The sequence below is a fragment of the Chrysemys picta genome, chromosome 10, assembly GCF_011386835.1.
Source record: "Chrysemys picta bellii isolate R12L10 chromosome 10, ASM1138683v2, whole genome shotgun sequence".
NCBI classification, from domain to species: Eukaryota; Metazoa; Chordata; order Testudines; family Emydidae; genus Chrysemys; species Chrysemys picta.
The window spans coordinates 42,434,396-42,450,355 of record NC_088800.1 but is presented as its reverse complement, the minus strand read 5'-3'; the positions used below and the strand labels follow the sequence as shown (position 1 = coordinate 42,450,355).

Below are 15,960 nucleotides of genomic sequence, written 5' to 3'. Positions count from 1 at the left end.
TGCCAAAGGAGGCCACCAGCTCCACTTGGCCCTACATAGGTCACCAGCAGCTGCTTGAGCCCTGTGTGTCACAGGTGGGAGCAGGAGCCAGGCAGGGGGCTTCAGCTCAGGCTTGCGTCTCTCCAGCCATGTCTGGCTTCAGAGGGTAGTGCCCTGTGGGTGGATGGGGTGCTGTCTGCCTGTGGGACCCAGAGCCCGTGGCCAGCCCCAGGGGACTCTGACAAGACCCTCCTGCTCTGCTGCTAGGACCAGATTTTCAACAGCCTTCCAGACAGGTTGGCAAATCTCTAGGGGAACTTGAGCCTCACGTGGGGTATCTGCACCCAGCGCCCTGGGCTTGGAACCAGGCAGAGCCTGGGACTCAGGCGAAACTTGACCATCCCAAGAGAAACCTTTGGCCGGGGCCTGTCTTGATTAGTCATGAAGGGAGGCTAGGACCCAGTGGAACAGTCAGTCCCTGCTTCCACCTGGGTCACCTGAACCTCAGCGTCAGCTGGCCTGTGTTTCCTTTGCTCTCCCTGCCTCCTGCGCTTGCTAATAGCCAAGCCCCATAGCTGGGTAGCCCAGCCCCATGTCCCGAGATTACCAGCCCATCTTACCTGCTGCGAGCAGGTACCTGCAGGAGAAATGGGACAAGGCAGCCTATCGCCAGCACAGGAGCAAGGTACGGGACTGGGCGCAGTAGGATGGGGCTGAATGAGGTAGGAGCAAGGAGCCCTGGCCAGTAGTCTGGAAGTTCGGGGCATGCCAGGGATATGTGATCAGGCCCTAGAGAATCTACTCTGTGTGTGTAGCTGGACATGGGGAATCTAGTGGGTCTTTGGGGGAATTTCTACAAGAGGCTGCATGGTCCAATGGAGCAGGTACTGACCTGGAGCCCAAAGACCTGGGTTCTTGGCCTTTCCTGTCCACACGCCTGAGCTGCTGTGTGAACTTAAGCAGCGAGCTCTAGCTTTGCACTAATCCAGGTTTGTAATTGCACTGACCAGCCGCTGTTAAATAGCTCTGGCAGAGGTGTGGAGCAGAGCCATGCGTGTGCTGGTCTCTATTGAAAGCTGTCAGGTTTGCTAGAGCCAGTCGGCCTGCTTCGTGCATTGCTGTGGCCTGCTGAGCAAACCTTCTGATGGTGCCTGCCACAGGGATGGCTGCCTGAGTCTGCAGAGAGCCTGAAGCAGAGTCTCAGAAGGGGGGACACCCCAACCATTAGTAATCTCTCTGGGTGGTAGCTCTAATGGCCAATGGAGACATTTCAGTGGTACCATGAACAATGGCACTGCTGATCATTTCAGCGCATGGCATGGGGCAGGGGAGGGAGTGGAGCCCGGGGGTGGGAACTGGGAGCTGCTCCAGGACAGGAAATGCAGAGAGAAGAAAAGAGGAACAACAGCAGTTTGGGGATGGCACAGGAAGGGGCAGGGAGAGGAAGCTGGACAAGGAAGTGATCCAACGTGGGAGCTGCCTACCCAGCGCTGTTCAGGGTGACAGTGAGATGGGGACAAGTAGAGAGGGACCCTGAGTGCAGAGGGCAGCTTGGCCCCTGGATCGCTGTACATCCCTGCTTGGGCCAGCAGGGGGAGCCCTACAGTGCACTGGGGGGGAGCAAGCCCTCAATGCTGACGCTGGCCCACACCCCAGGATTAATCATGTCTAAGGCTAAGATTTAGTCATGGATATTTTTAGTAAAAGTCATGGACAGGTCATAGGCAATAATGAAAAAATCATGGAAGCCCATGACCTGTCCCTGACTTTTACTAAAAATACCCTTGGGGGCTCGCAGCTCGAGGGTCCCCCTTCGCTGGCAGCTCTTAGCTGCAGGGTTCCCTCCTGATGCCCACGGGGGCCTGAAGCTGTGGGGGTTCCCCCTGTCACCAACAGCTGCCAGGAACTCTAGGGTTCCCCCTGCCGCCAGCCTGGGTGGCCAGGAGCAACAGGAGTCCCCCTGCCATCTGTGGTGGCCGGGAGCTGCGGCGATTTCCCCTGCTGGCTGTGGTGGCCATCAGGAGCTGCAGAAAGCTCCTGCCGCCTGAGGCAGTGAGTGTACCTCGCAGTTCCCTGCCTCCGCAGACAGCAGGGGACCCTGCAGCTCCCAGCCCACGCTGGCTGACGTCACGGAGGTCTTTGGAAATCACGGATTCTGTGACCTCCATGACTAAATCGCAGCCTTAATCATGTCATTTGCTGGGGCCTGTGTGCAGGAGCTGGGGAGCCGTTCCCAGCGCTGGGGGGCAGAGCTGTGACTGGCAGCACCCACCTTGGGGCACCCAGGGCTTCAACTCTTCATTAATGAGCCACCGCTACTAGGCAGCCCTGCTCCCGCTCCCTAGGTGGCCATGACTGATGGGGAGGTGGTGGTGGTGGTGGGGAATTATCCCTGCATTGTTTCGGGGGATGGGGGGGTTAAGGAGATCAGCAATCCAGCACAGAGAGTCCTGCGAGAAAGGTGCTGATCAGAGAGGCTCTTACTGTGCAATGTGCTGGCGCCCCCTTTGGGCGCAAGCAACGAAGGGGCCCATGGGTGGCTCCTGACTGCTGGGCGTTGCTCTGGGCCAGAAGTGGGTGGCACAGCTCAAGGCTGCCGTGGGGCCAGCAGGTGGTGAGGGCTGGCCCTGCACTGTGACAGCTGGGGCGAGCCTGGGCTCTAGCTGCCAGCGCTCCCAGAGCCGGCTCTGTGTACCCAGCCCTGCAGCCCTTGTGACTCTTCTGTCCGCAGGTGGATTTGGCTTCCCCAGCCGTGGACACCCAAGGACTGCAGCCCCCCAGCCACCTGCAGCTCAACCTGAAAAGGATGCAGGTGAGCAGCCTCTGGGCAGCATGTGGGCTGGCTGCTCTGGCGGGCGGGCGTTGCCGGGGAGCCCAGCGAGGCTGGGGGAGGTGGTTTGGGGAAGACCCGTCCCCAAGGATTTGCTGCTGCAGCCCAGGGCTCGCAGGGTAGGGCCAAACAGAAGGCCCCCGCCTGAGGGCCTGGCACTGGCAGACTCCCACTGATGTCAGGATGGGGCCCTTTCAAAGACACAGGCCCTTACCACAGGAGACCCCCCCCCAGTGGGCTCTGGGTACTGGCCCCAGAAACCCCTGATGGCAGGGGATTTCCTGGCCTGGGCCTCGGGGGGGGGGGGGGCACAGGGAGCCCCCTTTCATCTCCCCCACCCCACCGCTCATCCTGCTCAGATCCTTTATAAACCACCTGGCAGGGGATTGGCCATGACCTTCCACCTGCCTTTTGCATGCAAGTGATGTAATCACCCAGACATGGGCATTGGCGAGCCAGCAGGGGGTGCTCTTCCCTCGGGGTCACTACTGACCCAATGCCCTAGCATGGCGTTAGGGTGCTGTGCTGCTGGAGGGCCCTTCTGCAGGCTGGTCCTGTCACTTGTGATCATTAAAGATCCCCTGGCACATTTCCCAAGGCTGCCGTTTTAGCTCTGGGGGCCTGGGCAATTCCAGCTCAAGGGCTGCCAGCAGGTTCAATCTGATACATTATTCCACTTCCATTCCCCTCCTAAGCCCCAGAGCTGGTTGCATTGCACTGGAGCCTCGTCCTGAGATGGTTTGTAAAGTGCTTTGTTGTGAGAGGGGCAGAGAGTGGGCAGAGCTGATGGGGTGACTGATTGATGACGTGATCTGTTAGTTGCCTCAAGGAGGGGGCGGCTTTACGCTCTGGATTTTGTCCCTCTCCAGCTAGACAGAGAGCGCCAGGCCATTAGAGAAAGAGACGACTGCATTCGCTTGGCCAGGCTAGTCGCCATTGTGCAGTCCAGGGGGCGCGTGGACAACTGGAATAGCTACAGTATATGCAGGTCTGTGCCGCTGGCAGGGCATGGGGCTGGCAGTGAGAGCTGGGAATGGCTGGGGGGGGGGGGGGGGGGGCAGGGCAGGAACTGCATGACAAAGGGACCCCTGAGTGGGGAGGAGCCAGCCAGTTCCCCCACCCAGTAACATCATCTCAGCCCCTCCCTGGGTCTGTTTGGACAAGGAAGCGGCCGATGAGCCAGGACTGACAGCAGGTGCTGACTAGACCCATAGTGGGCCACACCTCCTCGGGCCTTAACTTGCTCTAATGTATCTGGATCTTTCAGTCCTTGTGACAGGGGTCCTGAGTCAGCCAGGAAATCTGGGGCAGAGCAGGAGACAGCCCGTAAGAGCAGCTCAACGCCTGAGGACACGCTCCAAAGGGCCCGGGGAAGCCCCGTGGGCTGGGACACTTAAAACTAGATCTGCTGAAGCTATAGCTGAAGTGCTGGAGGGTGCAAGTCCCACCCGCCCCAGGCCTCTCTGGGGCCTGGGCCATGTGAGCCCAACAGACAGTTCTCCAGTCCTCTTCCCAGCGGCAGCGCGTGGGGAGAGATGGGCCTGAGCCAGGACCCCAGGCTGGGACCCCCCCATGCGCTACGGGGATTTGTCATCCACAGCCAGGCTCTGGTGTAACTCAGACCCATCGCTGCTCTGGAGGGGGCAGAAAGGAGCAAGCTGGGTAGAACATTCAGGCATCCCTGCAGCGAGTGCTGAATGCAGAGGGATCCCATCGCTCTGCCCCATATGCCCCATCCACCCTCTCCCCAGCTGCCCCACGCCATTCCTTACAGGAGACCCTTCAACGTCTTTGTGCTTCTCAGGCCAGCCACAGTAGTGCCTGTCCTGCTGTCTGCCCAGCCTCTACTGCATTTATAACACCCACCTGATACAAAACCACAATTGGCCCTAGAATCGGCCATGAAAGGTCCAATCCACCCCTTGCTTCTCTCCCACCACATCCTCCTCCTCTGTCCCTGTCCCAGGCTCCTTCCCTGTCTGCTTGGGAAGGGTTGTGTGAAGAGGTGGAAACTTCTGGGTTGGTCTGATTCCCTGCAGCAGGGAGTTCCACCGCTGGAACCACCCACTGGCCACACTCCACCCCCTGGCTCCCAGCTGTCTGATGGGCCACGGTGGAGAGTGGGGTGCAGGGCCTTACCCTAGCCCACAGGCCCCCCAGGTGAGGAGCAGGATGATGGAGCATGGGCGGCACTGGGGCAGTCCGTGTGGGAAGTCCAGCTGGGCTGCCTGGAGCTGAGGGAGGGCCTGGAGAAACTGGGGGTGGGAGATGGGGCCTACGGGTCCCAGCTGGCATTGGGTGGATTGATTGGTCTTCCCCCCTGCTCTTCTCTGCCCAGCAAAGGGCGAGGGCAGGGGAACCCTGCATCAGGGAGAATGCTGAGCAGCTGCTGGCCCAGTAGCATCGGGGCGGGACCTCAAGGTGGAGGAGCCTGCAGAGAGGGCTGGGCCCAGGAGGGGAGGCTAAAAGGGCACCACAGCTCCTCCGCTTGTTCTCTGCCCCCAGCCTTAGCAGTGAGAGGCGTCGCCGGGAGCTGGCGCAGATCGGGGTGGAGAACCAGCGGCTCATGGGGCGGCTGAGGCAGCAGCAGTCGGAGTACGCCCGGGAGCCCTGGGAGCGCCACTGGGAGAGGGTGGAGCTCATCCGCAACAGCATCGCCCGCTACCCCCGTGGCATGCGGGCCGTGCAGGTAACAGGCTGCCAGGGAGGCTGGGGGGAGGGGTTGCTGCTGCCTTGCGGCAGCCCCTAGGGACAGCCTGGGCCGGGCAGCGGCTGAGTCGCTGCTGGGCTGGGAGGGCAGGGAGATCCTTAGAGCCATTGCTGCTCACCCCCCGACATCGCCCGCTCTGCCCTCCCACTTGCTCCCTCTCTGTGGTGCCCACACTCCCTTTCCTCCCCCACTGTGCTCCCCTCTGGCCCCCCACTTTCCCTCCCTGACTCATCCCCACACTCCCAATGCTCCCCATCTCACCACCCCTCTCCTGCCCTAGGGAGGGGGGAGCCCTGGTCCGAGGCTGCCTGTCCCAGCTAGGTTGTATGCGCTCCACTGGGGTCTGGTGGGGATAGAGATGCACAGGCACAGATAGGCTGGATCCTCTGAAGTGGGGAGCACCCACAACTCCCATTGGCGCCAGCTGGAGCCCCGCGTGCTCAGCTGGAAACGTAGCCCCTGGGAACGCAGGGGCCGGGGAGAAGTGGGGCAGCAATTCATAGATTTCAGATCAGACAGGCCCACAGTGACCTACTCTGGCCTCCTGCATAACGCAGGGCAGAGATCCTCCCCCAGGAGCCCCGAGGAGATCCTCTGGAAAGACACCCAGTCTTGACTTAGAGATCTCGAGTGATGAGGAACCCACCCTCTGGCCCAAAGGTCAATTCCCTTCATTGTAAGAACACCTCACTTTGTGTCAGCCCAGCCCCATGGGTGCCCTAGAGCGCCCAGCCCCTGTCCCACTGGGCGCTGACAGAATTCACAGCTCTGCTGCCCCCAAGGAACACTACGCACCAGCTTGCAAGTTACACCGCAGGTTCCCCGCTCACAGCACGAGGATATGTTTGTAGTCAAAACAAAAGAGGATCATTTAACAGAGCAGAGATTTGAGAAGAAGCAAGTCAATTTAATGGCACCAAATGGTTACACATTTAGGGTTCCCTCCCCACTTTGAACTTTAGGGTACAGATGTGGGGATCCGCATGAAAGACCCCCTATGCTTATTTTTACCAGCTTAGGTTAAAAACTTTCCCAAGGCACAAATTTTTTCTTGTCCTTGGACAGTATGCTGCCACCACCAAGTGAGTTAGACAAAGATTCAGGAAAAGGACCACTTGGAGTTCCTGTTTTCCCCAAATATCCCCCCAAGCTCCTTCACCCCCTTTCCTGGGGAGGCTTGAGAGTAACCAAGGTGAGCACAGACCAGACCCTTGGGTTTTGGGGGCACTAAAAACCCAATCAGATTCTTAAAAACAGAACTTTTATTATAAGGGGGAAAAAGTAAAAGAAACACTTCTGTAAAATCGGGATGGAAGGTAATTTTACAGGGTAATAAGAGTTAAAACAGAGAGGATTTTCCTCTAGGCAAACTTTAAAGTTACAAAAAAACAGGAATAAACCTCCCTCTTAGCATAGGGGAAAATTACAAGCTAAAACAAAAGATACTGTAACGCATTTCCTTGCTATTACTTACTATTTCTGTAATATTAGATGTATCATTTCAGTAGGAGCTGGATTACTTGCTTGATCTCTCCCTTTGTCTCCCAAGAGAACACCCACAGAGCACAAAACAAAGTCTCCCCCCCCCCCCCCATTTGAAAGTATCTTCTTTCCCCATTGGTCCTTCTGGTCAGGTGCGAACAAGGTTATCTGAGCTTCTTAACCCTTTACAGGTAAAGGAGGGATTTTATGCTATCCTTGGCTGTATGTTTATGACACCCGTAAAGGTTAGCCAGCCTAAAGTGGCTCTCCAACGTCAAACAGCCAGACTGGCTCTGCCCCTCCATTCGTAAGACAAGCCAGCTGGCAGCTTGGACCCCTGGGGTGCCTCTGCAGCCCCAGTTACACTTCTCCATTGTCTTTACTTGTAAACAAGGTGACTCCCTGCTGCTTGGTTTTCCCCTGGAAGACTTTGCAGTCGTGTGATTGGCTTTTTGCTCAGATTCTAGCTAGGCCTCTCTGACAGGATCCCCGGGGTGCAGCCTGGGACTGTGGGACCTCTGTGCCCCCTTAACTCTCTCCAGCCTGGGCTGTCTCTCACAATGCCTTGCTAGTGACCAGCAGCAAACCCCTCCAAGTGCTGTTATCACTCAGCACAACCGCATGTGGATACCCCACACCCAGCTAGATTACATGAATGCTCCCAGGGCCACTCATGAATCACACAGAGAAAGGCACCAGAGCCAAATCCCCCCAGCTCCCAGCACTGTATCCCAGGAATATACCATCTTGCACTGCTCAAGGTGGGCAGTGCAGATTTATTAATTGGTTCACCAGTTCATCAATGGAAAGTGGATATACACCAGGCTTTGCAAAACCTGAGCAGATTTGCTACAAACTTCATGCAAACTCACTGGTAAAAATAAACAGTAAAACAAATTTATTGACTACAAAAGATAGATTTTAAGTGATAGGCAAAAAGTCAGAGTTAGTTACCAAAAGAAATAAGTATAAGCACGCAGTCTAAACTCTCAACCCTATTAGACTGGGCAACATCTAGATTAAGCAGTTTTTCTCACCCCACTGGATACTGCAGTTCATAGTATACAGATTTCACCCTTGAAATCTGGGCCAGTCCCCTCAGTTGGCATTTTCAGGGTGTCCTTGTTGCTTGCAGCGTAGGTGGGTGAAGGAGAAAGGCAAAGCATGGGCCTCCCTATGTTCAGTTTTATACCCTCAGTCCATGTGCTTGGAAAACACAAGTCCAGGCATGTCTGGTGGGCATTGCTGAGTCTCCAGGCAAGGTTGAGCAATTCCCCGGGTGTGGTCTCATGCAGGTGAGTCACTGAATTGTAGCTCCCTTGCTGGACAATGGCTGTTGATGGGTTGTTTGACACCCCGCCCGGGTGTTAGTTACTTTCCTTGCTGTTGTCTCTGGAGGACTAATATCTGGCTGATTCCCCAACTTACAGCATGTTTTAGTGACAACCATACAACACAATTCTCATCACTACATATGCATTAATGATATACATATATGGATAGAGAAATGACTTTCAGCAGATCATAACCTTTCCGCTGCTACCTTACAAGGCATGCTTTATAGGCCTTTATATGTCATATATAAGTGGGGAATATGGAGGTTACAGGGCGCTCCCCCAAGGTACAGAATGTTACAGCCTCCATTGAGAAATAGACAGCATACTCAATCTACACACACTCAGGCAGGTAGAGAAGTGTCTCCTGCCTGAAAGAAACTTGTTGAACACTTGCTGGTGCCCAGCCCCATGTCACAGTGTTAAGAACATGATCCCCAGTATAGATACATAATTCCAATATAGAAAGAAGTAAGAAAACTCTTCAATGAACTTTAACCTGTATTTACAAAACATTCCGAATAAAAAACACTCTGTGGTCTTAAAACATAACTTTTCTTGCTTTAAGTTTTGAAAATTCAGTCACTAGTTCTTTTAGATCCAGTTTTCCAGCTATTTCATGCTCTATTAACATTGTGGCAAGTCCAACAAGTCTCTCTTGCACTATTGTTGAACGCAGATATGTTTTTATCAATTTTAATTTTGAGAAGCTACGTTCCCCACTAGCTATGGAAACTGGCAAAGTTAAAAGAATGCGTAGAACTATAAAAATGTTTGGAAAACTGTCCGTGAGTTTATTTTCACAAACAAACTTCAGTACTTCTTCAGGAGCGGAATGTTTCTTAAGTCGTCTTGAAAAAGCCTGAAGCTCACTACACGAATCTGTAGCATCAATATCTTTTGAATTTTCATGAGTCAATGCCGACTCTAGTTTTATACAAAATTCTCTTATCTGTTTTGCTGTTTTCTTTTACAAGCTGTGGATATCATATAGAAAGCCAAATACTGACTCTAGCTGCTGCATCTATTGAAATCTTTCATCAACCGAGTGAACAGCAGTATCAAGGACTGCAAAGTAGAAATTCACTTTGAACCTTTGTTTTGGGTTCTGAATGGGTGTGTCTCATCCTTCATACGAAAACTGCTGTTTCTTTTGCCAAATGCAAACTGGCTCTGGTTCAAATTCTGTCGGAAAGTCTATTTCTTCAGCAAGCTCGAGAGAATCTACCAGTGTACTTTTGAACCCTTCATCACTTCTGAATTCCTCCAGAATATTTTTGGTTTGCTGCAGTTTTTGAATAGCAGAATGTATGTTCAAGTTCTTTTCCTAAAGCTGCTTACTAGTGAGGTTAATCTCAAAAAGGATATTATACCACAAAATGAGTGAAGTCACAAATTTGAACTTGAAAAGGGCATTTGCAAGTGCTACTCCATCAGAATGTGCCGTATTGCCAGATGATCCAATAAAGGTAGTATCATCAGAAATTTCAATTAAGGCATCATAAATGTTTCCAAGTTCATAGCGAAGAGGTTTCAAAGCATCAATGCGACTCTACCGTCTTGTCTAAGTGGTTTCACAGTTAGAGAATTCACATGGCGAGTCAGAATCTCCCAACGGCATGTTGAGTCTGAGAAAAACACATAAACACATTGCACCAGGTCAAAGAAACTGCTTGCCTCCAAACAGCATCTAGCAGCATCATTGACAACCAAATTCAGAGACTGCGCACTGCAAGGAACGAAAAAGGCCCTAGGATTGATTTCCATCATTCTCATTTGCACACCATTGTCTTTACCCTTCATATTACTCACATTATCATAACCTTGGCCACATAAGTTTTCAACAGATAATGACATTGTTTCAAGCTCTTGTAGAATAGTTTGTCATAAATGCTCCAGTCATCTCCTTCAGTGGTACGAAACCCCAAAAATGTTCCTTTATGAGCACTTCAACATTATCTTAATCTGCAGACTTTTCCATATCCACAAAACGAATGATCATTGTCATTTGTTCAACATGACTCACATCTGGTGTACAGTCCAGTATTATTGAAAAGTATTTTGCAGAATGGTCAGCTTCTACAATTTTCTTTTTAATGGCATTTTCTAGGATTTGAATCAGTTCATTCTGCTATTTTTTCCTAAGTAATGAACCTGTGTTTCATGATCAGTAATTTTACGTAGATGCTCCTTCATGACTGGATCAAACAAAGCTAGGTATTCAACAAATTTTAAAAGTTTCCACTACCTGGAGTGTATAATTTTTCATTTCTACTGCGGCCACGGAATGCTAAATTTTGCCCACCGAGAATTCTCACTAAAGCAATCAGATGCTCTAATATTCGTTGCCAATATTCTTCTTTTTCCTTGATCACACGTAAATTTTCTTCATTGATAGTTTTTCCTTTTTTCAATTGTAATTCAAGTTCTTTCCAATTTTGAAAACATTCCAAATGTTCTGTACTTCTTTCATGTGAAGAGAGAATTGAAGATGTTTTCCAGTCCTTCAAACCATTTTCAGTAAGTGATGTACCAATTGCTTGATTTCTAAACAACTTGCAGCAAAAGCAAAACACTGAATATTGTAACCAGTTTCGATGAATTTCTTCCCCATTAATGAGTTTCCTCTTGTAATGCTGAGCAGAGAAGTTTCTTTTATTTCCATACTTAGGGAAGGGAAATTCATGAACTTGTTTGGGTCCATGTTCCACGAGAATTTGCCGCACACTATCATCACATCTGGGCCATGAAGCTGGGTCCCCATACTGTAACTTGTTTGTAACTTCCTCATCCTTTCTTCCTTCTACTTCATTTACTTCAATTTCTGCATATGTCTCTGAAGGTGAATAAATTTTCTTCACTTCCATATCAGTCTGATGCTGTGAGCTGCCTTCATCTAGAAGTAAGTTTCTATCATCTTGAGTTTCCAAACTGCTTTTTTGTGGATATGAGCTACCTCTCATCTCAAAGTAATATACCCTCATCTTGATGTTCCAAACTGCTTCCATGCGGATGTGAGCTAACCTCCTCTCCAAGTAAAATTCCTTCATCTTGATGCTGTGTACTGCTTCCATCTTTATTTGGATTAAAGAGAAGATATTTTAGGAAGGATCCCTGCTGTTTTGCTTGGTCCTTTTCCTTCTCAGCCTTTCATTTACTCCTGAGGATTTTCTTTTTCCTCTTTCTGCCATGGGGCATTTGAATATTGTTATGTACTGTGCTCCCAACTGCAAGCATTATAGCGTTAAGTATGGCTGTCACACCCACCACATGGTTGGCGATTTAAACCACATTGCAGCCATCCCAACACATCTTTTCACTGCTTAAAGGTTCAATGATTAGTAACATACACTCACTTACCTATTAAAACAGTTAGTTACCGCGTTTACACGGAAACACAATGACCTTTTTTGACGTTACAACCCAACACTGGTTGTTTGGAAAGTAATCCCCTTCCTCAGGGTTACCTGCTTGGAGTGTGACATCATCGCTCTCGTAGTCTATTAAGCGTTAACGCTGTTACTTTCCTTTTATGGACCTTATTTATTACATGTGAACCAGTTATAACAAAGGAAAGTTCATAATTATACAGCCCGATAATAATGCTAAGGTTTAATAACACTTAAAGATACTCCCATTTTGGATTTATAATGCTGAAAGATGTTATTCTTTATTCTTTGTCACCAAGATACACAATTTTCCACAGTATTCGCTCAATTCTTAACCATCTACCTGCGATGTGTGTTAAAATGACCGTTTGACATGTATCAACTTGTGATATCTCCGCTCTACATGAATTTCTGGCTATGCGACCTTGATGTATATTCGAGTTAGGTGTCACTAGCATTGCAGCTCTTGCCGCCAGCAGATGTGTTTCATTGTGGCTGAGTTATTGCTTATCAAAATTGCGGAATGGGTCATCTTGACCCTATGTCGCAAATTGAAACAAAAATTCACTAAAATATTATTTATTTTTGCAGTAAATAAAAGACTTGACATATTAATAAATTCTCAGAAATGTAGAGAAATTAATTATAATTCATATTCCCTCCGTATGTGCACAGGAATTGAAATAATGACATCTTCGTTATTTTATTTGTATTTTTTTTTTCATTTTAAAAAAAAATTGATTTCCCCCCCTCAAATTTGGCTCCCCATTTCACTTGGCACCCTAGGCGACCGCCTAGTTCGCCTATATGGATGGGCCACCCCTGAGGCCCAGGGCATCCCTATAACCTCTTCCCTCTGGCACTGAGAGGCCCCTGGATCACAGCAGTCCTCGCACATCTCTGGGGTCCCAGCTGGTCAGCAGAACCTAAGATTTCCTTGATTTAAATCAGGTGTCCAGATGCTCCAGTGAGGGAAACACATCACTTGTGCCAGGCCTGGCTTAGGGGGTGGCTCTAGGCTGTGCTGCCTGGTAGCAGGCTTTGAAGGGCAGGATGGTTAGTTTTTAATTACATCTCCTGGGAAAGAGGCCCAGGGGAGTTGTGCCTTTGACTTCAACAAAGCCAGGATTTTGCCCTGTGGGTCGAATGGCAGGAAGGCGGGGGCTCAAAGACCCGCCCCCCAAGAATAGTGGGAGAGATTCGCAGAACCTGGCCCCCCTTGGCTGAGGTTCTCTGCGTCCCTGGGAGACCCAAGCAGGGTTGCCAACTTTCTACTTGCACAAAACCAAACACCCTTGCCTTGCCCCTCCTCTGAGACCCCGCCCTTACCCCACGCCTTCTGAGGCCCTGCCCCTTGCTCACTCCATCCCCCCCCCCATCACTCGCTCTCCCCACCCTCATGCACTCGCTTATTTTCACCAAGCTGGCTCAGAGGGTTGCGGTGCAGGAGAGGGTATGAGCTCTGGGTGTGGACTCTGGGGTGGGGCCAGAAATGGGCAATTCAGGGTGTGGAAGGGTGCTCCAGGCTGGGGCAGGGGGAATGGAGTGCAGGGGGGCTGAGGGCTCCAGCTGGGGGTACAGACTCTGGGGTGGGGCTGGGGATGAGGGGTTTGGGGTGCAGGAGGGTGCTCCGGGCTGGGATCGAGGGATTCAGAGGCCGGGATGAGGATCAGGGCTTGGACTGGGGGTTGGGGCACAGGAGGGGGTCAGGGTCAGGGCTGGCCTTACCATGAGGCGAACTGAGGCAGTTGCCTCAGGTGCCAGACTGTGGGGGGGTGCCACTAGGACCCAGCGTGTAGAAAATTGTGTCTGCTGCTGGTGCATATGTAGTCTCTCTGCTCTAAATGCACAGAGATGCTGGAGTGCTGTGCTGGAGGAAGGAGGGCACAAGAGATATAAGAGGCAGGCAGGAGAAAAGGTGTGAGGGAATAACAGAAAGCAGCAGGAGCTGCAGGGAGAGAGAGGAGAAGGAGCCTTTTATGTACCTCTCTATCACCCCCAGGAGCCTGGACTGATTAACACCAGCTTCTCAGGGAACTTCCTGTTTCCTGAAGCTTCCCTGAACCCACTTGAGGAGAACAGGCAGTCAACTGAAGTAGTAGGAGCCAGTTAGGCCCTTAAGACACCGATATCTTCCCTCACTCAGGCCCTGCTACCAGCCTGCTTATTTGTCCCCTTCAATTGAGTGTTGAGAGCCACTGGCATAGGATAGCAGTCATGAGTGAAAGAAGAAGACGCCCCTCTGCAGCAGCATTCAGAAAAAGAAAGAAAGCAAAGGAAGCTTTTCTATCTAAGTAGGAAGGAGCTCTCCTGAGATACATATTTCACAGTGAGCCTTCCGGCCCCAGTGAAGATGTGAGTGGTGAGGAGATGCCTGATCTTCCAGTTAGTCAGAGTGCAGGTGACCTGGCAGCTACTGCAGCATCCATATCTCCATCTCACATGGATGTAACCATGCACATTCCTGAAGAAAAGTGTAGCTCAGAGAAGAGGCGCAAGAAACAGCTGCTGCTGAATTTAGTTCCTTAAGTCTAGATGATCCAGGACTGTGGACCCACTTGAGCAGTAGCCTGAGGGACTTCCTTGTACTGCATGTGCTACAGCAAGTGAAAAACTTCATGTTCCCCAAAGACAATGAAAATAGAAGTTTCCATCCAACACATTACTGGCGTGAAATCCCCAATGGTGACAAAGTGGAGAGACCATGGCTTATGTACTCAAAAACCCAGAATGCTGCATACTGTTTTTGTTGCAAACTCTTCCAGTCTAATGTTCCAGCCACATTGGGTTCTACAGGAACAAAGGACTGGAAAAATCTGGCTAGAAATCTGGCATGCCATGAGAAGGCAGCAAATCACCAGAGAGGAAAGAACTTGAGATGAGACTAAGGTTAAAGGCCACCATAGATGATCAGCATCAAGAGAAGCTTGCATCAGAGTCTCTTTACTGGCAAAATGTTCTGAAAAGGCTCATGGCCATTGTGAGAATGCTTGCTACACAAAACCTCGCACTGCATGGCACTTCAGATCAGCTGTATGTGCCAAACAATGGAAACTTCCTTCAAATTGTGGAGCTGATGGCTGAGTTTGATGCTGTAATCCAGGAGAATCTAAGAAGAGTCACCACCCAAGAAATGTACACACACCACCACCTTGGAAAAACAATTCAAAATGAGATCATACAGTTACTGGCAACAAAAGTCAAACAGAAGATTGTGGCAGATCTGGAATCAGCAAAATATTACTCTGTTATTCTGGACTGCACACCTGACATCAGCCATACGGAAAAATGACTTTAATGGTGCATTTTATAACAACTACAGAACCTAGTGAAAATGTCCCTGCAATGGTGACTGTCAGAGAGCATTTTCTAGAATTTATTGACATTGATGATACTACAGGAGCTGGTATGACAAATGTGCTTCTTAAAAAGCTGGAAGATACGGGAATTGCAATAGCTGACATGAGACATCAGGGCTACGATAATGGTGCCAACATGAGAGGAAAGATCAGAGGAGTGCAGACACGGATCCGAGAGTTAAACCCTCAAGCTTTTTTTGTCCCATGTAGTTCTCAGTCATTGAACTTGGTGGTCAGTGATGCAGCATCAGCTTCTAGTGAGGCTGCTGAATTTCTTAATGTAATTCAAAGCATCTATGTATTTTTCTCTGCATCAACTCTTCAATGGCAAATTTTGAAGCAACATCTGGGAACATCCTCTCTGACACTGAAACCACTGAGTGCCACAAGATGGGAAAGTCGAGTGGAGGCAATAAAGCCTATCAAACATGAAATTGGGAAGATAGATGATGCCATAGTTGCCATTATGGAGGATAATGCTATGACGGGAACTGTTTGTGGGAGAAGAGCGGCAGACGGAAATGGAATCACCAGAAACATACATAACTTCAAATTTCTGTGTGGCTTAGTGTTGTGGCATGACATACTGTTTGAAATAAATGTTGTAAGCAAGAGACTCCAAGGTGTTGACCTTGATATATCTGGAGCAATGGAACAACTAGACAAAGCAAAGTCATACCTACAGTCTTATCGGTGAGGGATTTCAAAATGTTCTGAAGAGTGCACAGAAGTTGGCAGAGGAACTTTACAGTGAAGCTATTTCCCCACCCAGTCAAGAATACAAGAGTCACCGAAGAAGACATTTTGATTAAGAGGCATGGGATAATCCCAAAAGAGACCCCAAACAACAATTCGAAGTTGAATTCTTTAACCAGGT

The 15,960-nt window shown here is 50.2% G+C and overlaps 1 protein-coding gene across 1 annotated transcript; it reads left to right on the top strand.

The window, feature by feature from the left end:
• Nucleotides 1-571: 571 nt before the first annotated feature.
• On the top strand, nt 572-15,323 carry LOC101936937 (sperm axonemal maintenance protein CFAP97D1-like). The gene is made up of 5 exons (XM_005281007.2): nt 572-664; nt 2,711-2,791; nt 3,679-3,797; nt 5,315-5,498; nt 15,294-15,323. Exons 1-5 carry the CDS (start codon nt 572-574, stop codon nt 15,321-15,323), a joined length of 507 nt encoding a protein of 168 aa, XP_005281064.2.
• Nucleotides 15,324-15,960: the final 637 nt, after the last annotated feature.

Coding starts and splice junctions, on each gene's coding strand:
- LOC101936937 (XM_005281007.2), top strand. CDS start 572: ATGTCCCGAGATTACCAGCCCATCTTACCTGCTGCGAGCAGGTACCTG. Junction 3,798..5,314: donor AATAGCTACAGTATATGCAG/GTCTGTGCCGCT, acceptor CTCTGCCCCCAG/CCTTAGCAGTGAGAGGCGTC. Junction 5,499..15,293: donor GTGGCATGCGGGCCGTGCAG/GTAACAGGCTGC, acceptor TGTCCCATGTAG/TTCTCAGTCATTGAACTTGG.